At 44.6% G+C, this 25,788-nt stretch overlaps 1 protein-coding gene across 1 annotated transcript; it reads right to left on the minus strand.

Annotated features, from left to right (window-relative positions):
- Window positions 1–2,925: 2,925 nt before the first annotated feature.
- Window positions 2,926–25,701, minus strand: LOC144480621 (patched domain-containing protein 3-like). Its single transcript, XM_078200228.1, has 5 exons — window positions 24,761–25,701; window positions 16,295–16,416; window positions 16,049–16,194; window positions 6,065–7,822; window positions 2,926–2,948 (listed from the first exon to the last, which is right to left on the minus strand). The coding sequence occupies exons 1-5, from the start codon at window positions 25,475–25,477 to the stop codon at window positions 2,926–2,928; spliced, it is 2,766 nt and encodes a 921-aa protein (XP_078056354.1). The 5' UTR covers window positions 25,478–25,701.
- Window positions 25,702–25,788: the final 87 nt, after the last annotated feature.

The raw sequence follows: 25,788 nt of genomic DNA on the forward strand, positions 1-25,788 counted from the left end.
ACAAATACTGCCAGCAATGTCTACATTGGATGAAAAAAATTAAATAAAAGTTTTCCGTGTGTGTAGTGGATAGGCCCTGGCCCCAAACTGCTATCCGCTTAAAGAGTTGGATAGTTGGCTGATGAGTGAGTGTCACAGGAAACCTGCAAAATAGGCACAGACATTTTCAATTTTTCTTCAGGAATCAGATGCTATTTGGGTATTTATTGGATGATGAAAACTGTTGGCTCTCTTCAGGTGCCTACTTGGCTATATGAGTACTATCTGTAGACCCCAGAGAATTCAGCTACTCCTGTAAACCTTTCATTGGAGTGCTATCATCCATGTGAAGGCTGATGCATTGGATCCCCCATAAGGGACCTTCTCGATGCAGCAGTGCACTGCAGACTGCGAGTTGCAAGAGAAGCCACATGTAACAACCTGGAAGGCACCTGAGACAGCAGCCTGAAAAGCATAGCTACCCGGCCACCAGGGAACTCGTTCCATTTCAGGACATTGTATCGTGTCCTGACGTATTCCACCTTAGAGTTATCTGGGGAATTGATTGGCCTATAGAGCCAGTGGGAGATGGTGGTGTAATGGTAAAGCTACTGGACTAATAATCTAGAAGCCCAGTCTTGTGCCCTGTAAACATGGGCTCAAATTCCACAAGAGCTGGTCAAGTTTAAATTCAATTAATAAATCTGAAATATAAAGCTAGTGATGGAGGGAGTGCTGTGTACATTTCTAAGCATGTTCCATGGACTACTGCTGAATTGGAATCATATTATCAGGTGACAGAATTGTAAATTATGTTTTGAAAATCTTTGAATTATATTCAGATAACAAATAAATGTATTGCACAGCATTGTTGAGGATCGTGTAATTTAATTTTGATAAAAATACATAATTAAAAAAAGCAGTAACATCATAAAAATGTAGCACACATAAGTAAATATTCAGTGAGTTGAACAACTATTTCAATCCTTTCTATAAATTGATTCAGAGCACTCTATCACTAACAAAATACTAATATCACACATTAGAGATAATAAAGTCCCGATCATTAGTTTGACAGAGTTTTAAAATACTATAATTATTAACAGATTTTAATGAACAAATGATCTTGTGAAGATTATGAATAAGTGAAATGTCTTCTTTGATAAAAATTACCCACAAACAGTATTTTTCTGAAACTGCATCATTTTTAAACAAAATGAAAAGTTGTGTATTTAAGGAGGAATTTTATACTTTCACTCCCCCAGCAAGAAGTCTGAACTGCTGAGAGTCAAGCAGATCCCAGACAAATCTCTGATCAATGGCCAATGAGGCTCTGTTCAAAATATAAAATAGGAAAATTATCCCTTGTTACTACTAATAGCTTTTGAAGTTCTCAAACTCGTGGACCAAAATTTATATAAATGTCAAAACTAAAAGCAAATTTCTGCGGATGCTGGAATCTGAAACAAAAACAGAAAATGCTGGAAAATCTCAGCAGATCTGACGGCGTTTGTGGAGAGAGAATAGAGACAACATTTTGAATTTGAATGACTGGCTCTATTCTCACTCCACAGATGCCGTCAGATCTGCTGAGATTTTCCAGCATTTTCTGTTTTTGCTAATGTACATGTCTTTTGCTTTGACATTCTAAAACACAACAATAATTGTCTCCAAGCTAAACACTTGTTTATTGAATTCCTTATCCAATAGTTTCATCATCCATCTTATCATTTTGACAGACAAAGGCCAGAATTCTCCAGCCGTTCACATCCTACTGCCACTGTCAGCGAGGATGGAGAATTTGACTCACCGCCAAATCTCTGTTCACTGCAGCGGGACTGGAGAATCCCGCCGGCGTGAACGGCCGGAGAATTCCACCCAACGTTGTTAATGTTTTCATCTGAAATTCTGTTCTTTGTTATTTTAGCCGTGTCATTACATTATTATTTTGTAAGGGACTGTGTGTGGTGTATATGTCTATAGGGAAAAAACAAATATAATTTATATAGTGCCATACCAGATCCCCAACATGGCTATTGAATTACTTTTCAACTTTGTTACTGTTTTGCAGGCAAATAATCATATGTGGAAAAAATGTAAGTAACTTGTTGTTCCAAATGACCTTTTCTCACTCTCAATTATTAAAATATTCTTACTTTACTATCCAATTCACCTGATCAAGAAGAGAAAACAAACAGATGGAAAGAGCAACATGTGAGGAAGATGGAAAGTAAGTTAGTGAGGAAATGGAGATTAACAGGAAAAAGGAGAAAGTGAATATATTTCTAGAGACAATCCAAAGGGCTATCAAAGGACTATCAGTTCAGAGTAAATATGTTAACATCTCAGTTAAAATCATAGAATCATAGAATTCCTACAGTGCAGAAGGAGGCCATTTGGCCCATCGGGTCTGCACCAACACTGTGAGAGCATCCCGCCCTATCCCCGTAACCCTACGTATTTACCCCGCTAATCCCCCTAACCAACACATCTTGGGACACGAAGGGGAAATTTGGACATGGCAAATCAACCTAACCTGCACATCTTTGAATCATAGAGAGAAACTTTAGATGAACATTAGAAGCCCATACTATAATTTCAGGACGATTGTTTTACGATTTGAGCCCTTTTTGAACACAAATCAGACCTGTTCTCAGAGACTGGGCTGGATTTTACAGTCCCCCACTGACATGTTTGAAGAAAAGTGTGCTTTTGAAATTCAACGTGTGGTCTGTCTGCTGCCTTCCCGCCTACCCTCCGACCTGTCTCACATTTTGCAGTGGGGATTGGAGGCACTGAGTGGCCCGCTTGCCACTCAGTGGTAGGAGAAATTAAATAACAAAAACTTGATGAAACGAAAGGCAAAGGGAATTGCCCTTTCTTCAATGCGTTTCTTCAATGCATTGGTTGCATTGAAGAAAAAAAGCATTGGTCCAGAGGAAGTGTTCATGCCTGAATAATGGGCAGCTCTGAAAACAAAAACATGAAAGCAAGATGCGCACTGGTACTTGACAAAAAAATAAAATTATAATGGAGAATGGAGTTCATTGTCACGAAGACTTAACTCATCGTACCCAGTCACTATTTTATCTGCAGCATGCAGAGGCTCAGGACAATCAGCTTTAACTGGGCGAGCTGGTGTTGAACAGCAAGAGGCGTGGGGGATCTTGATTTGGGGTTAACTGTACCCATCAGAGGTACCCCACAAGGTCCTCTCAAAACCAGCCATCCAACCCCCCACCTCCCCCACCTCCCCCCTTGGTTGGCAGCTGTTCAAGGCAGGCATTTCTCTCCAGATGGGAGTGGAACTCTTGCCCTGAACCAATTAGTGCCCCGCCAACTATGAAATGCTTGCATGGCGGTTGGCTTTTTGGCTAGCTCCTGACTAACTATTTACTCTGATCGCGGGTAAAATGGTGTTCCTGAAAATCCAAATCCAATACAGCAACATCCGCAGCAAAAGTGGTAAGGCCCCTGTCCAAGTGAATCTGACTATCTCCCTCCCTCCTCCCTAATGGCCATACTATCCCAGCAATGTGTAAAACCTCTGTTTAAATATGAGCATCCATGTTGTCAACTTAACCTTTCTTTAAGTTGCTGTTTAAAAGAATCTATTGCATGGAATTTCTGGTCAAAATGGTAACACTGTCAATTGTTTCCCATTTGGATTAATATTTTAAAAGCAAAATACTGCAGATGCTGGAAATCTGAAATGAACACAGAAAATGCTGGACTCAGCAGGTCTGGCAATGTCTATGGAGAAAGAAACAGAGTTAATGCTTTGAGTCTATATGACTCTTTTTCAGAGATCCAGATTTGTATTTCGTTATTAATAATGACAAGCTTCTTCAATTAAAATGTATTTAAAAACCTCAGTTGGGATAATTAATATATGGCACTCTAATACGTTTTACTTAATTTAGCAGAAGAAACAAGATGGACGATCTAGAATAATCGGGAACAGAAGCAAAAGGCTCAGAATTGTCCGGCCATTCTCGTCAATGGGATGCATAGAATGGGAAACCCCACTGTCAGCGGCAGGTTCTTCTGAACCTGCCACCACTGGCCAATGGCGGCTGCCTCCGGCATGGTGAAGAATGCTATGGGGGCACAAGGAAAATCTCGCCAAAAGTGCTGGAAAAACACAGCAGATCTGGCAGCACCTGCGGAGAGAGAAACAGAGCTAACCCATTCTGAGTCGAGTGTGACTTATCTTTGAGGGGTAGAAATGTGATGGATTTCATGCTGTTGAGATAATGGGAAAGGTCTAATAGAACAAGGGAAAAGGAGAAAGGAAGAAAGTCTGGGATAGGTTAGAGGGCGGAAAAGGGTAAATAACAAAAATATTATGGAATAAAAGGCAAGCAAATGATAATGATTGCATTTAAGAAACAAAGCATTGGTCCAGAGTAAGAATGGCAAAATAATGTACAGGTCTGTCTGAAAGCAAAAACATGAAAACAAGATACAGACTGGTAAATGGCAAAAAGAAAATCAATATGGATGACATTGTCTGAAGTTGTTGATCTCAATATTGAGTACAGAATGCTGTAAAGTGCTTAACTGGAAGTTGGGGCACTGTTGCTCAATTTTGTATTGACCTTCTCCTGTAGCATAGCAAGGAGAGAAATGTGAGTATGAAAGGTGGTGAATTGAATTGGCAAACGACTGGAAGGTTGGAGACATGCTTGAGGACAGGCATTTTGTGTTGGATCTCCCCAGTATAGAGGATACTGCATTGTGAGCAGCGAATACAATATACTAAATATAGGGAGATATAAGTAAAGTGCTGTCTCACTTGGGAGGAATGTTTGGGGCATTGGGCTATGAGGAGAGCGGATGTAAAACACCAGGTTCTACACCTCCTGCCTGTGGTGAATTGTGATTGTCCCTTTAAGGGCAACACAGCAGAGTGAGGGTCACCTGGGGGTGGGGGCGGAATTGGAAATCAAAGTGGGTAATCAGCCAGGGGGTGGAGTCCTTTCATAGGTAGGAGACATGTAGTAGACTAGGTACAGCCATGCTAGCTGCTGTACAATTCTTATCAATAAATATATGCAGGTCTGATCCTCCACCCTGCAGTTTGACCCCCCTTCCCTCTCCTATCCAACAGTATCTCACCGCACGTCCAAACCCCACCACCTCAGATTTGACCTCCCCATATCCAGTCTGACACCCTCCTATTCCAGTCCAACCCCCACTCCCTCCAGTCCATCCCTCCCCTCCCTACGGTCTGACCCCCCCCCCCTCACCACCCCCCCATCCCCGCCCCACCTCCGGTCTGATTCCCCACTTCTTCCGGTCTAATGCCCCCTTGCCTCCAGGCCAACTCCCCCAATCTCCAGTCTGACCTCTCTCCACCTCCAGTCTAACTCCACCAACCTTCAGTCAAAACATTGCACCTCCAGTCCAACCTCCTTCACCTTTGGTCCAACCTCCACTATCTCCAGTCCGAACCCCCTCCCCACAGGTATGAACACCCCCCCTTGACCTCCAGTTTAACGCACCGCACCTCCAGTCTGACCCTTCTTGACCTCCAGTTTATCACACTGCCCTTACAGTCTGACCTCCATTGTTCCCGAGCCCCCCATATCCAGTCTGACCCCCCCCCCCCCCGTCCTCTAGTCTGACCCTGACCTCTGGTCTGCCCCCCCCGACCTCCAGTCCGACTCCCTCCAACCTTCAGTCCACTCCCCCCCAACCTCCGGTCTGACTCCCTCCCCCGACCTCCAGTCCGACCCCCAACCTCCAGTCCGATCCCCCCGACCACCAGTCTGACCTACCCGACCTGCTGTCTGACCCCCTGACCTTCAGTCCAACTCCCCCGACCACCAGCCTGATCCACCCGACCTCCTGTCCGACCCCCCCCGAACTCCAGTCTGACCCCATCCGACCACCTCCATCCCATCTCCGGTTCGACTACCTCCCACTGATTTCCGACTCCATCCCACCTCCGGTCCGACCATCCCCACTCCCTGTCTGACCCGCGCCCCTCCACCGCCAATCTGACTCCCCTGCGCCTCCCATCCAACTGCCCCCCCACCTCTGGTCCAACCCTCCCCACCTCCAGTCCGACTCCCCTGACCTCCAGTCTGAAACCCGTGGCCCATCTCCTGTCCAACTCGCCTCCCCTCCGGCCCAACCCAACCCCTGTCAATGACATAAGTTGTATGAGGTGACAAAGTGAAGAAATGGGGACAATCTTCACTTTCCTCACCTAACTTTTCAGCAGCTATATTTGGGTTTCTTGTCACGTTTTTATTGAATGCCCCATTGACATAGACTTGTGGTTCCATGTTTGGTTTCTCGTTGTTTGATTTTTTGCGAGTTGCACAAAATGTCAGAAAGACAGGCAGAAATATGAGACCGTGAACTGCACCAAAAAATATGACTAGAAACATGATTTTAAAAAATGTCCTGAATATGTAACTTGTTGCAGCGGCCAACACTACCACACCCAGGATGGTTGAAAGAGCCCCCTGGATAATAGGATACCCGAGATTGTATAAAGCATCAATGCTTCGCTCATTGGGACGTTCTTTCTCACTTGAAACAAATGCGTATGAAACATGAGCTGAGAAGTCCACAGAAAATCCAATACAGATGACCAGGTTAATCATCGATATAGAATCTAAATTGACATCCCAGAAAGTCATAAAACCAGCCACACCCACTAAAACTGACGCAGTCGCAAATGTTACCCACAGAGAGCAGATTGGACTAGGTATGAGCAATAAAGCAATAATCAGCATTACAACAGCAGCCACAACTACATTCTGTATTGTGTTGGACACTATAACAAGATATTGATCAAAATAGATGAATGCAGGATGATACACTTGCAAAGGGATTTTACAATCCTGTGCCAGCTTTCTTAATTCAATCAGCATGTTTTTCTCAGCAATTGAATTATTGACATTAATGGTCTGAATGAAAAAACGTGAAGCTGTAATGCTTTGGTCACCTTTTGAAAATGCAATGTCTTGTTTAAATAAAGGAAAAATTTGAAATAATTTAGATAAATTGCCTAGGAATGTTTTTTTCTCCTTTATATCTATCTGCATCAGTTGGGATGTTTTAATGTATATTTGAAGCCAGGACTCAGACAGGTTACGATCTACATATGAATTGTTTTCCAGTCTTTCCAGACAGATTTCAATGTCTTCCTGAACGGCGGAATTCCAATATTCCACAGATTTATTGACAGAAACCATGACTCGTGGTCCATACTTGGAGAAAAAATCACTTTGATCATCATAGAATTTAATGATGTACGAATCATCAGAGGCCAAATTTCTGAGATCAATTCCCTCTTTGATGTTTAAACACCCATAAATACTGCCAGCCAAATATCCAGCATACAGGAGCATCACTATTGCCTTGGTCCATTTGTTTGTAAGGAATGGACCATAATATTTCTTAAAGAAGGAATAAGCTGGATGTTCTGATTCTACCCCTGATTTCTGATCATAAGCCCCACCAACACAACACATTGCATAGCATTTAGACTCATCTTCTTTCTGATGTTTAACCTGTCTGAATGTCAGCCAATGTCTGTTACTGGCTTCTCTTCGTCCGTTCAATGCAAGAACAGCCCCAAAAAACGTAATGTTGTACAGGAAGCAGAACAGAACAGTTGTACCTGTGTAAACACAAAATGACTGCACAGATCGAAAAGGTGTTAAAATGCCAATATAAAAAGCTAAAACATCAGTCAGAGTGGTGATTGTAATGGAAACAGCTGCTTCCTTGTAAGTCTTTGCCAGGCGATCTTCGACTTTATCTTTAACCTTTGTCTGTTGCCAGCTGGCGAGCATGATGAACATATCATCTACACCAATACCTAGAAATGTGAGATATGATGAATTAGTACACCGGTTATTATCAATTAATGTCCACAAATGGAAGTGAACAAAGTTAACATTCTCTTCTGAATGATCTATGAGATGGAATCAATACTTGCTGCAAAATATTATGGGTGAAATTTTCCCGTCCCGCCTGTCATGGGAATCGTAGTGGGCGTGACACGGACCAAACAAAGGTCCGTTGGGGCGAGAAAGGTCAGAAAATCCCGCCCATTATATTTCCATATGTAAATAATATTTTAAAGGTTTAGAAGAAATTAGAAGCTAAAATACCGCAGCTAAATACGAACACTATGCCAATGTCTGCACTCTTACATTTCCTACCAGTTAACGGGACCTGGGTTCGATTCCCGGCTTGGGTCACTGTCTGTATGGAGTTTGCACATTCTCCTTGTGTCTGCGTGGGTTTCCTCCGGGTGCTCTGGTTTCCTCCCACAGTCCAAAGATGTGCGAGTTAGGTTGATTGGCCATGTTAAAATTGCCCCTTAGTGTCCTGGGATGCGTAGATTAGAGGGATTAGTGGGTAGAAAAATATGTAGGGATATGGGGGTAGAGCCTGGGTGGGATTGTGGTCGGTGCAGACTCGATGGGCCGAATGGCCTCTTTCTGTACTGTAGGGTTTCTATGATTTAACAGGAGTATCCTGCAATGTTGGACGTTAATTTTTTTGGTAAAGTATCTTCTCGTTGGGAAAAGTGGAGGGTAGCCTGTTGGAGACTTTGAAAGGTTTCCCTGCTTCTCTTTAGCCGTTTTTAAACGGCCTCTGTGGCACACAACCTCTGATTTGCCCCTCTCACCAAGAGCTGAACGCCTCAATCAGCTCCATTTAAAGGCTGCCCCAGCACTGCCCAACGCTTGTTCCAAATCCAATGAAGAGAATGGCTACAAGGAAGTTTGCTCCAAGGTTCTCGGAAGGATCCCTCGCCAGAATGCTGGATACCGTGGAGGCGAGACACCACATCTTGTACCTGCAGATGGGGAGACAACCCGTGAGCAAGGTCACTAACCCCGCATGGGAGGCGGTGTCAGTGCTGGTAAGCGGCAGCTCCCTGCAGTGGGGGATAGGCATCCAGTGCAGAAAGAAGATGAACAAACTCTTCCGTTCAGCCAGGATAAGTCACTCTTCTCATCTGTCACCACTCACCCACTCACGCACTGATCACACAGGGGTGTCTGTTACTGGCTTCACATCTGCCGTTCAGTGTGGAACAGTTCCAAAAAAATGTTGTAAATGAAGCACAACAGAACAGTCGTACCTGTATGAACACAAAATGACTGCACAGATCAATAAGTTGCTAAAAGGACACCGCCACCTCGTTCTTCCAATCACTTCCCAGCTCCTCTGTGACTTGTCTCCTCATCACCTCCCTGCCCCCACTCACCTACCACTCATGCCAGATCTCCTTACCATCTGCCCCCGTGTATGGCCTGCTTACACACTTCCCAGCTGTTTTCTTGCAGGACAAGTTGGCTCGCAATAGATGGGAGAGATTGTAGATGAGGAGAGCGATGCCCAAGTTAAAGATTCTCTCAGCATTCAAGGAGAGAGCCTTCCAGCTGTCCAAGGAGGAAGAAGACAGGTCCTGTGCTGAGGGTAAGGTGGGTGCCAAAAAACCAAGTGGGTACCCATCACCCATCACACCAACATAATGTAAGCCTTGTCTCTTCTGTTCTTACGCCTCTGCCATGTACTAACGTCACCTTCCTTCTCTTGCAGGTATATCAGGGCAACAGCTTAGTGCCTCCACCAGCCAGGCACTAAAGTCTACCCCAGACACCAGTGAGGGTAAATTCTCGGATGTTGGGATAGAAGAGATGTCACAGCTTTCATCCTGTAGACGTATTGGGTTCAAATAACTGCTGACCAGGGACTAGCATTAGTAACGGAGCAGCTCTTACATGCTGTGTCATTGCCTACCCTCTAGGAGTATCTCCCTGATCCTGACACAGAACCCCTTTTGTATCTTGGTCATCCCAACATCCATTACTACTAAGACCCACCAAAGTGTGTGTCACTGTGGTGGTGGAGGATGTGGGTGTGCAGACCCCACCCAATCTGCACACCCACATCCTCCACCACCACAGTGACACACACCTTGGTGGGTCTTAGTAGTAATGAGGCCTCGGAGTCACAAACTAGTGAGCACCTCACTAAATTTGACTGACAGTAGGCAGAGGCAGGGACATCCCAGGGAGCTGGCACTGAGTGCCTCTGGACTTGTCACGCCACAGTTGTTGGAGCTGCAAAGACAAAGTTGGGAACATCAGGAATAGATGTCAGCTACAATCCTTGGATTGAAAAGTTGAAAGGAGGAGTCCCAAAGCCTTATGTCCGAGGATATTGTGCCAGCACTCTGTGGCAGCCAGGTTAACATTGCAAGGGTAGCGGCGGCAGTGGAGATCTTGGCGCATGAGCTCCATGATGCATGATGTGCACTCCATGGCGCAGGGCATAAACTCCATGGTGCAGTTCATGGTTGAGGCACTTGTGAGCATCCACGAGTGCCAACACTAGAGGACAGCAGGGCTTCTCAACCCACTCCAGCTGCCCCTCTATCCCATGGAGGAAGCATGGGGCCCTCAAGCACCCATAGGGAGGAGTAGAAACTGGTGTATAGCCTGAGGCTTTCCATCCAGGAGACTCTGGGAGTGTACAGGCTTTCTGATTCCCCTCTTTCTGTGACTGAGGTAGCTTCAACGCTACAGGCGGAGGAGGTTGGCATCACCACACAGTGACACCCTGAGAGCAGGCTGGGACTTTCCAATTCTAGGCCCTCCAGAGGATGTCCACTAAGATCATCACAGCCAACAGGACGTGACAGACAGCAGGCTGCTTCCACCTCTGCTGCGTATCCTGGGGATGACCAAAACATAGCAGCAGGGATATAGAAAGGTGAGGAAAGTCTGGTTGTACAGCTTGGGCACAGGTGTTAGGCATTTGTAGATAGCGAGCACCAATGCAAGTCATCGACCACCTCTGTCAATGAAGTAAATCTCACTTTTTGCAACATCTTCCATAAGATTTCTCCATGAAATGTCATTGAGACTACAGCATCCATCCTCTGCTGGACAGCTGGATGTTCACATATAGAGCCTTTTCCATCTCCTCTCTGTAACGCTGCCAGGTCATTGGTTGGCATTCCTTCACAGTGACAGAACACAGTCATGTCACTGTCTCCTTGGTAATGAGAAGCTCCATCACAATAGTAAGGGCCACCATTCAACCCAGTCATTGTGAATGTCTGATACCAGCACATGGAATCCTTATGAAAAGTGTACATCTGCCTCCGGTGACACTGAACCTCAGGAACATCCCTAACTAAGGAGCAGCCTAGACCGGGAGAGAGGAGATTGTCCGTGCAACATCACTCTGATATACACCAGTCGCTGAGAGTTCCTGAGCTGCCTTTAGTCAGACAGGAGTCTGACATTCACAGTAGGTCTTTGAGGGACAATGCACTGTCCCCACTGCAAAGTTCATCCTCTTGCAAAGTTGGGATTATGGGTGAAGAAGGGAAAGGGTTAATGTTTTTTTGTACTCAATGTATTTTGTGCCTAAAAGGTTGAACTTTGTATCTGGAATGTATCATAAACATATCGTTTACTTGTGGCTAGTCACCCCTTTGTTTATATTGCTCCTGGTAGTAGCATAAGCCATTTGTTCATGTCTTTCATCTTTTACTTTTAGTATAAGCCATTTGTTCATGGTTCCCTCGCTTGTTTATATCATTCTGATAAAACAGACAGTTGAATATAGATGTTAGTCTTTCTTTCTCGTGGGCTTGTCTATGATTTAAAAAAAGGAAGCAGCGACCAAATGGTAGAGTGCGAGAATGGCCGTTTGAAGGAGGACTCCCACTGGGACAGTTGCACTCAGTCACTCAGTCACTTCAAAGGAAACGCTGCGGGAAGAGCAGGGGACCAGAGGTGACACCCTGACTGCAATGACCAGAAGAATTGTGCTTTATGACCCAAGGATACAGGATGGTCTCTAACCATGATCCAGAGACTATCAGAAGCTGTTAAAGGAACTATAATTTATGATCAAGGACTGTTAACTGGACTTTGCTTTATGGCTTGTATTGGGAACCCTGATGTATAAATATCCATGCTTCTTGTGTTCAGAGAGAATTTTGGCTTCCGCTTTCAAGGGGTCAGGTTCTCCCATAAGCTTATGAGAATAAAGCATGACTGTATTTTGACTCATACCAGCCTATAGAGGTATATTTTCCGACTTCAATGGGCAACCGCTCCCTTCCCGTGACATGATTCATATCAGTGAGGGAGTGCGCTGCCAGCGACCAGATAGGAAAGGACATCATCTTGAGTGGATGTGATCACTGGCCCTCCTCCTGCTCATCCACGAAGCAGGAGGCTATGAGATTGTCTCGAGCTCTCCTGCCCCTTCTGGCTATCACCACTGGCTGATGGCCTTCCTCTACTTCCTCTAGGGCTTCCTCTTTATTGGTCTCCTCATGTCCTCTTCATGTGCCGCTTATCCATCTCCTCAGGCAGCTCCACCCCATTGAAGTGCCAGGTTGTAGAGGGCACCACCACGATGTGCCACACCCTTTGGGGACTATATTTGAGAACTCCACCAGGCCGGTCCAGGCACCAGAACTGCAAATTCAGTGTCCCAATGGTCTCATGAGTAGCAGCATGAGTGTTGTTATACCAGGTCTCTGCCCCACTCTATGGCCTCCGCATAGCCGTAATCAGCTACGTCTTCAGGGGGTACTCTTTGGCCCTGAGGAGTCAACCCTGTAGCCATTGTGCTCCCTCAGAGATATCAGCTATCTGAGAGTGGCTAAGGCTGAAGCTGTTGTGACTGCTCCCCAGGAACTTGGTCGCGAATGAGCTGAACATTGAGGGAGTGGAAGCCCTTGCAGTTGATAAAAGGGACTCCTTGATACCATGGGATTTGGAGAGCCAAGTGGGTGCAGTCAATTCCCTCCTGTACTTGTGGAAAGCCTGCAGTGTGGACGAATCACAAGGCTTTTGTGTCCTGGTTAGCCTATCCCGGTCAAAATTGAAGTAATTGTGAGCATTTGCGAAGACTACATCCATCACCTCCTTGATGCACTTATGAGCAGAGGCCTGCCACAAAGGTCAGTGGTGGGAGCCCTGAAAGGAGCCAGGTGTGTAAAATTCAGGGCTGTGACCTTCAAAACCACAGGCAATGGATGCTCTCCAAGTCCATGGGATGTCATCTCCCAAAAAATGTGGCAAAGATGAGTTACCATGTCCTTGGACAGGCAAAGTCTTCTCCGACACTGATTCTTGCTCAACTCCAAGAAGGTCAGGCACCGTATGCAGACCCTGGACCATAGAAGGTGCCTTTGGTGTCCTCCCTGTGGCAGCTAGAGCTGACCCTGCCACCCCTTCCGCCTCGGGGTTCCGTTCCTGTCTCTGGAGAGCCAGATGCCTCCATTGATGTCTGCTCTCTCCTTGAAATGCTAAAAGGATGGTAGCCAATTCCATAGGCTCCATCTTTCTTTCAGTCTTCTCTTACAGTTAGTAAGGGAGAGAGTGAACATTGAGGGTTCGATCCTTTTCCCTTCCACCCCCGGGAGCATCATCTTGTTCGTCACTGACTACTGTGCTTGCTGTCAAATTGAGGGCCATTTCTTTACAGCCTCCCAGAATGGACAAGACCCCACACCACCCTTTCCCTGCTCAGCATAATTGAGTGGCCATAGCCTTGAAAACCCTTCTGTATCCTGAGCTCTCATGTTAGGTACAGGAGTCTGCCCCCTTGATGAATTTCTACAGTGCATCTTCTGGATAGTACACATTGCTGCTACAATCCAGTGGTGGAGAGTGTGGATGTTTGTGATGTGGTGCCAATCAAGTGGGCTGCTTTGTCCTGGATGGTGTCAAGCTTCCTAAGTGTTGTTGGAGCTGCACCATCCAGGCAAGTGGGGAGTATTCCATCACATTCCTGAGTTGTGCTTTGTAGATGGTGGATAGGCTTTGGGGAGTCAGGAGGTGAGTTATTCGCTGCAGTATTCCTAGCCTCTGACTTGCTCTTGTAGTCACTGTGTTTATGTGGCGAGTCCACAGTTGAGTTTCTGGTCAATGGTAACCCCAAGGATGTTGACAGTGGGGGATTCAGTGATGGCAACACCATTGAATGTCAAGGGGCGGTGGTTGGAGTGTCTCTTATTGGTGATGGTTATTGCCTGGCATTTGTACGGTGTGAAGGGCAGCACTGTGGCAGTGATTAGCACTGCTGCCTCACAGTGCCAGGGACCCAGGTTCGATTCCCGGCTTGGGTAACTGTCTGTACGGAGTCTGCACATTCTCTCCGTGTCTGCATGGGTTTCCTCTGGGTGCTCCGGTTTCCTCCCACGGTCCGAAAGACGTGCTGGTTAGGTGTATTGGCCATACTATATTCTCCCTCAGTGTACCTGAACAAGCGCCGGAGTGTGGTGATTCAGGGATTTTCACAGTAACTTCATTGCAGTGTTAATGTAAGCCTACTTGTGACACTAATAAATAGACTTGAAACTAAACTTGAAACTTGAATGTTACTTGCCACTTTTCAGCCCAAGCCTGGATATTGTCCAGATTTTGTTAGATTTGAACATGGACTGCTTCAGTATCTGAGTGATTGTGCTGAACATTGTGCAATCATCGGCAAACATCCCCATTTCGGATCTCAGAAGATTAATACATTTTATATTTTCTTGAGTAAAAGTTTGAGAAGTATAATGTACTGAGTACCTGACTGTGTTAGTGACAGCAAAATAAAATTCTGAAGTTAATAAACTTGTTGCACTGCATGAGGGCAGATTCCCAAATGCCCAATATCAGTCAAGTTATATTTCATTGTATAAACAAACATTCATTATTGCATTTAGAAACAATTGCTGTAGCTTTGAGTAACCAGCACTGAGTTATTTATCACTGCACTCAACAACAGCTTCCATTTACAGAGCGACTTTACAATAGCAAAACATTTTAAGGAGCTTCAATGATTGATACTGAGTCAAGGTGGGTAACCAAAAGTTCAATCAAAGAGGTGAGTTTTGAAGAGAAGAGAGATAGAGAGGTTTGGGAGGAAATAAGAAGAATGAGAGGTGATTTTAGTGAAGGATATCAGATCCTGAGGTACTTGGCAGGGTGGATGTGGCGAGGATAATCCCCCTTGTGGGGAAGTCTGGAACTGGGGGCATAGCTTAAAAATGAGAGGTTTCCTATGTAAGAATGAGCTGAGGATATTCTTCTCTCGTTCTCTTCCTCAGGGAGCAGTGGAGGTTGTGTCAATGAATATATTCAAGGCTGAGTTAGATTATTGATCAACAGGAGAATCAAGGGCTAAAGGAGGCAGACAGCAAAGTGGAGATAAGGCCAGTCAAACCGGCCTTGATCTTATCAAATGACCTACACCGGCTGTTAATCCTTGTGTTGTACAATGCCAAAATGAATAGCGGAAGCACAACAATAATGGTCCGATAAATTATGGCACAAGAAGCCAGAGTTGGAAGAACGGGGAGTTTTTGCAAGTCTGTAGGTCTGGAGAAAGTTAGAGAGTCAGGGAGGGGCAAAGACAGGAAGAATGTGAACATGATCATGAAAATTCCAAAATCAATGCATTGGAGAACCAGAACCTAGGTCAGAACTTGTGCCAGTGTTGGTGATTCAGAGGAGAGTTTCTCCAGGTACAGGCACACAAATAAAGGGGGATGAAGGTGAAGGATACAAGGAAATGATCAGAGATGGCCATATTAATGATTGAGATGATGGGGATAGGGAGGTATTATAAGATGGCAAATCTGGCCCTGAGAATGAGCTACAGTTTTTGTTGAGCGAGAGGCTGTGAGAGGACAGGTGGGCAAGGTGATTGAAGATGGTTATAGAAATCACCAAGAATGAGTAGTTGCTGAGTGCTGGGAGGAAAGGAGTGAAAATATTTCAATGAGAAATCTGAAATTGGGCAGTAAAGAAAAAGATTTTAAAGGAGGTGAGAGAGATGGAATTAAGTAAGGTGTACAAAGGAGAACATGTCAGAGCGAATCAGAAACTTGGAATTGTTACAGCACAGAAGGAGGCCATTCGTCCCATCATGTCTGCACCTGATGGCTCTCTGGATGGCAGGTAGGGGTCAAACTGATGTGCAATCCAAGCAGACATATTTGAAAGGACAATCATTTCAATCATAGTTCAATCATACTTTCATTGGGAAAATAAGTATTACTGACCCAGGATCAGAAAAGGTGCATTTGCTGTATTGATGGCAAATTTCATTCCACAGAACAGCAACAGTCCAAACCCTGACAGGACGGCTAATCCAGCTGATACGACACCCAGAGCAGCAACCCAGACCTTATTTCTCACACAGTCAAACCTGCAAATAAATTGATAACCTGCTATAACACAACAGAATTTTCTGTATGAGGTTTTCAATGAAAACGTGTTACAAATAAATCTGAAAATATAGTTTTTACCTCATACAAGATGTGATGGAAAAGAATATTGAAAGAAAATATGTGATCGAGAACAAGGGAATAATTGTTTTAGCATTCTCTTCAAATTCTTCTTGTCTTGATAGTGACGTGAAATAAGATACCTGTAATTCAGGAAGAAAGGTGAACGGATTATCAAAAGCACTCGAATGTTATTGTCAGACAACCATATCCTGCATAGAAAGAGTTCACACTTTTTTATTCATACCTATTTATTTATTAATCCTCTAGGTAAATACAGTATCCGTAATGAAGATTATGGAGAAAATACATGTTCAATGTAGTACACCATACTTAAAAAACATATAAGGTGCCCACTCCTGCTTGTTGCAGCATTGGTAGAAATTTATTTTAAAGTATTTATCAGCATTTGCATTAGGAAATGATGTGGAGATGCCGGTGTCGGTCTGGGACTGGCACAGTAAGAAGTCTCACAACACCAAGTTAAAGTCCAACAGGTTTATTTGGAATCAAGAGCGTTCGGACCACTGCACCTTCATCAGGTGAGTCACCACTCACCTGATGAAGGAGCAGCACTTCAAAAGCCTGTGATTCCAAATAGGTGGAATTCATCAGGTGAGTGGTGACTCACCTGATGAAGGAGTAGCGCTCGAAAAGCTTGAGATTCCAAATATACCTGTTGGACTTTAACCTGGTGTTGTGAGACTTCTTACTGTGCATTATGGGTGGCATGGTAGCACAGTGGTTAGCACCGCTGTCTCACAGCGCCAGGGACCCAAGTTCGATTCCTAGCTTGGGTCACTGTCTGTGTGGAGTTTGCACGTTCTCCCCGTGTCTGTGTGGGTTTCCTCCGGGTGCTCCAGTTTCCTCCCACATTCTGAAAGACGTGCTGGTTAGGTGCATTGACTCGAACAGACGCGGACTGTGGCGGCAAGGGGAATTTCACAGTAACTTCATTGCAGTGTGAATGTAAGCATTGCTTGTGACTAATAAATAAACTTTTACTTTAGAAAAGACAGTACTGAAATCAATGTCTAGACTGGGTCCCCATTATTTCAGAACAATGCTGTGATTCTTAATTTACAATTACAAATAGGAACATAATCAATGTAGTTCACAACACTTAAAAAAATTGACTCCCTCACATTCTTCAATCTTTACTTACGTAACATGAAATCCAGAAGATAGCATTGTCCGTTCAAACTGCTTAAACAATAACACAATTGAGATGTAAAGCCAAATTGCAGAAGCCATAATTCAGCAACCACTGAAGAGAATTTCATACCATGCCAACTAAATTTAGGAGACATTGCACTTATAAACAGCACAGAGAAATGGTGGAGGATTTTCAGGAGATGTGGGATGTTGCTGGCAAGGCCAACATTTGCTACCCATGAATAATAGCCCTTGAGACGATAATGGTGAGCTGTCTTAACCAATGCAGTCACTGTGGTGTAGGTACACCCCCATGCTGTTGGGAAAGGAGTTCCAGGATTTTAACTCAGCAACAGTGAAGGTATGTTATGGGCCTCAGGAAGCAAGAAAATCTGCACAACATTCAGACTTGGGCTCGCAAGAGACATATAACATTTGCACCACACAAGTTTCAGGCAATGGTCATCTCCAACAAGAAAGAATCCGACTATTTCTCTATGACTTGACATTACATTCACTGAATCCCCCAGCATCAACATCCTGGCGATTACCACTGGCTAGAAACTGAACTGGAACAGCCATTTGAAATCTGTAGCCACCGGAGCACATCAAAAGTTTAAATTCTGCAGAGATTAACTCATCTCCTGACTCTCTAAAGTCTGTCCACCCTTTACAAAACACAAGTAAGGAGTGTGATGGAATACTCTCCACTTGCCTGGGTGAATACAGCTCCAACAACACTCAAGAGGCTCAATGTTATTCTGGATTGTTTGACTGGCACCCTATCCGCCAACTTGAACATGAATTCCTTCCAGTAACAACACACACTGACAACAGGGTATTATCATATACAAGATGCGCTGCAGCAACTCAATAAGGGTCCTTCAACAGCACTATCACCTCTACACCTGCAAGAAGAAGGCAGCAGGTGAATGGGAACATCAACATCTGAAAGTTGCCCTCCAAGTCACCAAGCATCCTGACTTGGAAACATATTGCCATTCCTTCACTTTCACTGGATCAAATCCTGGAATTCCCTCCCTCACAGCTCTGTTTATCTACTTAAACCACATGGACAGCAGTGGTTCAAGAGGATGGCTCACCACCACCTTCTCTAGGGCAATTAAGGATGGAAACAAAAACACTGGTCTAGCCAGTGGCATCCACATCTTATGAACAAAGGAAGAAAAGAACAAGGAAGGAGGCAGGGCTGTATCTGTTTCTGGGGAATGAGGTGAGTCAAGAGGAATCAAATGTCAGGGGGAACATTTAGTGATCATAGTACCCTATGCATTAGGTTGGCTAATAGAAAAGAACAAATAGCAATCCAGAGTAAAGTTCATTAATGGGGAGGACCAACTTTAGAGAACAGGTGAGAATGGATCTGACCCAGGTAAATGCGTGATATCAAGAAATGGCTGAAGGAACTGGACACTGCAAAGGCTATGAGACCTGATAACATTCCGGCAATAAGTATGGAAGTGTTTTGCTCCAGCATTAGCTGCACTCCTAGCCAAGCTGTTCCATTACCACATCACTGACATATACCCAACAATGTGGAAAAATGCCCAGGTATTTGCTGTCCTCAAAATGGACAAGTCCAACCTAGCTAAATACTGCCCTGTCAGTCTATGCTCAACCATCAGAATGTGATAAAAGGTGCCATCAACAGTACTATCAAGCAGTACTTACACAGCAATAACCTATTCACTGACACACAGTTTGGGATTCCACCAGGGTCACTCAACTCTTAACATCAGGAGGGGCGGCACGGTAGCACAGTGGTTAGCACTGCTGCTTCACAGCTCCAGGGACCTGGGTTCGATTCCCGGCTTGGGTCACTGTCTGTGTGGAGTTTGCACATTCTTCCTGTGTCTGCGTGGGTTTCCTCCGGGTGCTCCGGTTTCCTCCCACAGTCCAAGGATGTGCGGGTTAGGTTAATTGGCCATGCTAAATTGCCCCTTAGTGTCCCGGGATGCGTAGGTTAGAGGGATTAGCGGGTAAATATGTGGGGATATGGGGATAGGGCCTGGGTGGGATTGTGGTCGGTGCAGACTCGATGGGCCGAATGGCCTATTTCTGTACTGTAGGGTTTCTATTCTATTCTATTCTATCATTACAGTCTTAATAGAAGCAAGTGCAAAAAAGTTGAATTCTAAAGGTGAGTTGAGAGTGACTGCCCTTAACACAAAAGCAACATTTAACTGATTCTGACATCAAGGAGCATTTAGGGAACTGTGACCATGGTATCATAAGGTTTGGTTAGATATGGAAAAGGACAAGGAGCGATCTGAAGTAAAAATACTAAATTGGAAGCGGGTCAATTTTTCATGGGTTGAGAACAAATCTGGCTCAGGTAGATAGGAATTAAACAGTGTTACAGTCTGTTACAGACTGTTACAGTCTTGTCTGGACAAGACTGTAACAGAACAATGGACAGCCTTTAAAGTGGAGATGCTTTGGAGGTACAGCGGAGTTACATTCCCATTTTATTTGTATTCTTTGATAGAATATGGACATCATTGGCGAAACCTAAGGAAATTTGGCATGTCCGCTATGACTCTGACCAATTTTCCATTTGATTCCAAACCCACAGCAATGTGGTCAACTCATAACTGTCCTCTGAAATGGTCCAGTCAGTCATTCAGCTCTGTTCAAGAAGGTGGCTCACCACCAAAATGCAGCCCCAATATAGGGCCCTGGAGAACACTCCCCCCCCTCAAAACATTCAGCTTAGTTAGACAGAACAAAGAAACAACATCCATAAATGGCAACTTAAAAGATAATTTTCACAGGAGTTTTATCAAACAAGATTTGACACCAAGCTAGGATTGCTAGCTGTGGCTAGCTGTATTCCCGGCGGTTTCATCAGCTGAATTGCACACTCACATCAGTGGATCAGGGTGTCACAGAGGGTGCGGGGGAACCTGTGGTTGACAGGGTACTCATTGGAATTTCCTGTACCTCTGCCCTCACCCCTTCCCTCCCTCCCAGAATGATGATAGGGTCCTGCCTGTCCCCATTTTCCACCCCACCAGCCTGCACATTCAAAGGATTATCCTTCACCAGCACAATGCTACCATGAAGCACACCTTTCCCTCGCCCCCACTGTTAGCATTCTGGAGGAACCGCTCCTGCTATTGCCCATCCCTAGATGCCCTTGAGAAAGTGGTGGTGATTGCCTTCTTGAACTGCTGCAGCCCCCGAATTGTAGGGTACACCCATGGTGCCATTAGGGAGGGAGTGCCAGGATTGTTACGAACATCTTTTCTTTTGCACTGATGTGCTGGGCTCCTCCATCATTGAGGGTGGGAATATTTGTGTAGTATCCTCTTCCAGTGAGTTGTTTAGTTGCTCACCCCCATTCATGGCAGGACTGCAGAGCTTAGATCTGATCCATTGGCTGTAGAATTGCTTAGCTCTGTCTATCACTTGTTGTCTATGCTGTTTGGCATGCAAGTAGTTCTGTGTTGTAGCTTCACCAATTTGAAACTTCATTGTGAGGTATGCCTGGTGTTGCTCCTTTCTGCACTCTTCAGAACTTGGTGGATGATGAGTCTGAGAAAGGGTGTGTAGATAGTTTGAGTAATCTTGAGATCAAAAAGGAGGAGGTATTGGGGTTCTTGAGCAACATTAAGGTACACAAGTCCCCAGGGCCTGATGGGATATACACCAGAATACTGATAGAGGCAAGGGAGGAAATTGCTGGGGCCTTGAGAGAAATCTTTGTCTCCTCACTGGCTACAGGAGAGGTCAGTAAGAGTTTTAACAACACCAGGTTAAAGTCCAACAGGTTTATTTGGTAGCAAATACCATTAGCTTTCGGAGTCCAACGCCGGCATCTCCACATACAGGAGAGGTCCCAGAGATTTGGAGAATAGCCAATGTTGTTCCTTTATTTAAGAAGGGTAGCAAGAATAACCCAGGTAATTACAGGCTGGTGAGCTTTACGTCAGTGGTAGGGAAATTGTTGGAGAGGATTCTTCGAGACAGGATTTACTCCCACTTGGAAATAAGTGGACGTATTAGTGAGAGGCAACATGGTTTTGTGAAGAGGAGGTCACTAACTTGATCGAGTTTTTCGAGGAAGTGACAAAGATGATTGATGAGGATACGGCAGTGGATGTTGTCTACATGGACTTCAGTAAGGCCTTTGACAAGGTCCCTCATGGTAGACTGGTGCAGAAGGTGAAGTCATATGTGATCAGAGGTGAGCTGGCAAGGTGGATACAGAACTGGCTCAGTCATAGAAGACTGAGGGTAGCAGTGGATGGCTGCATTTCTGAATGGAGGGCTGTGACAAGTGGCATTCCTCAGGGATCAGTGCTGGGACCTTTGCTGTTCATAATATATATAAACGACTTGGAGGAAAATGTAACTGGTTTGATTAGTAAGTTTGCAGATGACACAAAGGTTGGTGGATTTGCAGATAGCGATGAGGACCATCAGAGGATACAGCAGGATATAGATTGGTTGGAGACTTGGGCGGAGAGATGGCAAATGGAGTTTAATCCGGACACATGAGAGGTAATGCATTTTGGAAGGTCTAATACAGATAGGAAATATACAGTAATGGCAGAATCCTTAAGAGTATTGATAGGCAGGGGAATCTGGGTGTACAGGTACACAGGTCACACTGAAAGTGGCAATGCAGGTGGAGAAGGTAGTCAAGAAGACATACGGCATGCGTGCCTTAATCAGCCAGGGCATTGAGTTTAAAAATTCGCAAGTCATGTTGCAGCTTTATAGAACCTTAGTTAGGCCGCACTTGGAAAATAGTGTTCAATTCTGGTCACCACACTATCAGAAGGATGTGGAGGCTTTGGAGAGGGTACAGAAAAGATTTACCAGGATGTTGCCTGGTATGGAGGGCATTAGTTAGGAGGAGGGGTTGGAGAAATTTGGTTTGTTCTCACTGGAACGACGGAGGTTGAAGGGCGACCCGATAGAAGTCTACAAGATTATGAAGGGCATGGACAGAGTGGATAGTCAGAAGATTTTTTCCCAGGATGGAAGAGTCAATTACTAGGGGGCATAGGTTTAAGGTGCAAGGGGCAAGGTTTAAAGGAGATGTAAGAGGCAAGTATTTTTACACAGAGGGTGGTGGGTGCCTGGAACTCACTGCTGGGGAAAGCAGTGGGAGCAGACACAATAGTGACTTTTAAGGGGATGGGAATGGAGGGATATGGTCCCCAGAGCGGTAGGGGGTTTTAGTTAAGTCGGGCAGCATGGTTGGTGCAGGCTTGGAGGGCCGAAGGGCCTGTTCCTGTGCTGTAATTTTCTTTGTTCTTTGTTCTTGAACCAGGGTTGATCCCCTTGTTTGGCGGTAATGGTAGAGTTGGGGAATATACCAGGCCATGAGATTACAGATTGTGATTGAGTACAAATCTGCTACTGCTGATGGCCCACTTTGCCTCATGGATGCCCAGTGTTGAACTGTTTGAAGTCTATCCAAATTGTCATGATGGTAGTGCCACACAACACAATGGAGAGTATCCCCAATGTGAAGGCAGGAATTCGTGTCCACAACGATTGTAGTGGAAAAGAAAAGATGGAGGTTAATTTTGGATCACAGGATGATCCTTGAATCATAAACAGAAAATAACCCAATAGAGGATTATGTGGTCCAGCTAGATTTGACGATAATTGGCTAAGCCAATTATCCACCATCAATATTCACTTGTATCCCTGAAGTTAAGGGAATAGAGATGAATGTTGTACCAGGATGAGATAGAGAAATGATCTGAGTGGATACAATAGTATCAAAGGGCTCACCCCAAAACTATAAAACCCCGCCCGAGGTCAACGGACCTTCTCATGCTCTGCCTCTCGCCCACTCCGATTCCTGTGGCAGGCGGGGCGGTAAAATTCTGGCCATAGTATCTAAGACAATTGTATCTAGTATGTATGCCCCTGTGGACTAAGGGGCATACAGAATCATGAGGTAGGCTCGAATACATCAATACTGGGAGCTAAACAAAAACAGAAAATGCTGGAAAATCTCAGCAGGTCTCACAGCATCTGTGGGGAGAGAATAGAGCCAACGTTTGCGTCTAGATGACCCTTCGTCAGAGCTTGGAGCTCTGGGAGTTGTTTATTAAGGTGTACACTCATTCACATTCAGGTCTAAGACTGCCCAACAGGGTCCCACACTGGGTGGAGCTAATAGCCCAGGAAGTCACCTGACCCATACTCTTAAAGGGGGAGTCAGCACCCCAAACGCCAACATACAATCTAGATAATTACATACATCACAATATCTACCAATCAGGGTTGGGAAATCCAGAAGCTGATCTGAAGTCACAATTTAAATTTGGGAACGAAATGTGGGTAAAGAACAGCAGGACCTGTGCTGAGAGGAACATCGATGTTCCCCCTGCTTCCACAACAAGCATTCGAAAAATTCACCAGGTGTGTTTATAAAGATGTCTTCAGAGATCCTTTTAAGGTCTACTGATTAGGCCACCCAGGACATCCTATCAATGAATGGAGTGTGTAGCAGAAAATAGTCTCCATGTTAAAATTCTCATCCTTGGGCGGAATTTTCCCATCATGCCCGCCACAGGAATCGTAGCGGGCGGGACACGGATCATGTAAAGGTCCGATGACCTTAGGCAGGATTTTCCGATCTCGGGGCAAGCAGGGCCGGTAAATCCCGTCCCTTGTTTTTAAATTTGATCCTGGAAAATATCTGTTTTGCTCTAATTCTGGCTTACTTGAGTATCCTGATTTTATTTGCTCCACCACTGTTTGGACTCAAATGTCTGGAATCCCCTCCCTAAATCTCACTGCCTCACTACCCTTCAACACACTCTTCAAAATCTACTTCTTGGATTGAGTTTCTGGCCATTTGTTCTAGTTTCTCCTCATGTTAGTGTGAACATTTTGCTTTGTAATGTTTCTTATGAAGCCCCAGGGACAGTGTATTACATTAAAGGCTGAATAAATACAAATTGCTTTTGGTGTATTTAACATAGGGTGGGATTTTCCAGCCATTCTGATTGACAGGATCCTCCAGCCCCACCGAAGTTGATCCCCTGCAGTAGGTTACCCAAGCCACACAAATGGTCATTTACACTGGTCGGACAGGACGATCCCACTAATGGCCAATGATGACCCACCTCCACTGCCAGAAAATCTGCCGGGGCTTGGGGACTAGAAAATCCAGGCCATTGTACTAATATAAAACAAAACTGGTAAAAAAGATTCTCTGATCACTGCTACAGTCCAGGATAGGTGCCAAAAAATCTCCCATTGCATTTACTATTTAACTGAATAATGTCAAATCAAGGAATAGACTTTCAGAAATACAGGCACATATTAAAGACTCACTGTAATACTCTTCTGATTCTTCAATGCAGTTGGAAAAACTTGAAGGAATTTCTTCAGCCACAACACATTGCGCTCTTTGATTTCAGCATTATCTTCTTGTAAATAATAATCAAGTCTAATCGCCTTTGCTTTTGTTATAAATGTTTGATCTAGCTTTACACCTCCGACAGCTAATCCAATAAAAGTTTGATTCATCGTAGGATAAGAAATCTTAGCTTTTGTGGCCAAACTCTCATTTATAAAAGTTAAAATTCTATTTGAAAAGCAAAAGTTGTTTGTCTTTACACAAAGTGAAGAATAGTTGTCCGGGACTTTTTGGGGATCAGCAGTGCTAATCTGCTTAACTTTTTCATCCAGTGATACAATCTCTGCAAACGTTATATTCGTAAGGATGTTGTCACCTTTCGACACAGCAATGAAAGAAGCAAATGTCCCCTCTGTGTAAAGCCTCTGTGCAGAGAATTCAGATCCAGTGGTTGGAAAGTGATTTTTAATAAACTCTCTCTCAGATTTTGCTGGTCCATTAATGGGTGTAAATTGCTCTTCTATGTCATTGGCTTCGTTTGCCGATAAGAAATAAAAACCGCATCCCAGACCTGCAGAAAGTATCAGAGGAATTGTGAAGAAAAACCAAACGTGTTTACCCACAAAGCGTCCAAGTTTACCAAAAGCCCGGCTGAGTTGTTTCTCAATGCAATTCGTCTGACACTGAGTCATAGTGAGAGACAGACTGGTAAAACCAAGCTCGATTCCAAAGCCTTCACCTCGGTGAGGTTCATTTGTTTAGAGCTCGGTGGAAGAGGCTTCAAGCGATCAGCGTGGACACTTGCTGGTTCATTGAGCTGCTGAAATGAACATACCCCATAACAACTGGCAATGGCTGCTTCTGTGTACATTTACTGAGCAAGGACTACAAGGAAGCTGCCATCTGCCTGTTGCTGTGGAGACTTCCTGTTCTGTCGAAGTTGCAATGATCAGCCTTTTATGTTCATCCAAAGTTCAGTAATTTAGCTTGATAATTAAACCAT

The sequence above is a fragment of the Mustelus asterias genome, chromosome 2 (assembly GCF_964213995.1).
Source record: "Mustelus asterias chromosome 2, sMusAst1.hap1.1, whole genome shotgun sequence".
NCBI lineage: Eukaryota > Metazoa > Chordata > Chondrichthyes > Carcharhiniformes > Triakidae > Mustelus > Mustelus asterias.

Excerpts from the sequence above, each read along its gene's own strand:
- LOC144480621 (XM_078200228.1), bottom strand. The coding sequence starts at position 25,477 with ATGACTCAGTGTCAGACGAATTGCATTGAGAAACAACTCAGCCGGGCT. Across the intron at positions 16,417-24,760 it reads AGAATCAGAAGAGTATTACA|GTATCTTATTTCACGTCACT; the intron begins GTGAGTCTTTAA and ends CCTGAATTACAG. Across the intron at positions 7,823-16,048 it reads TGCACCTTTTCTGATCCTGG|GTATTGGTGTAGATGATATG; the intron begins GTCAGTAATACT and ends TCACATTTCTAG.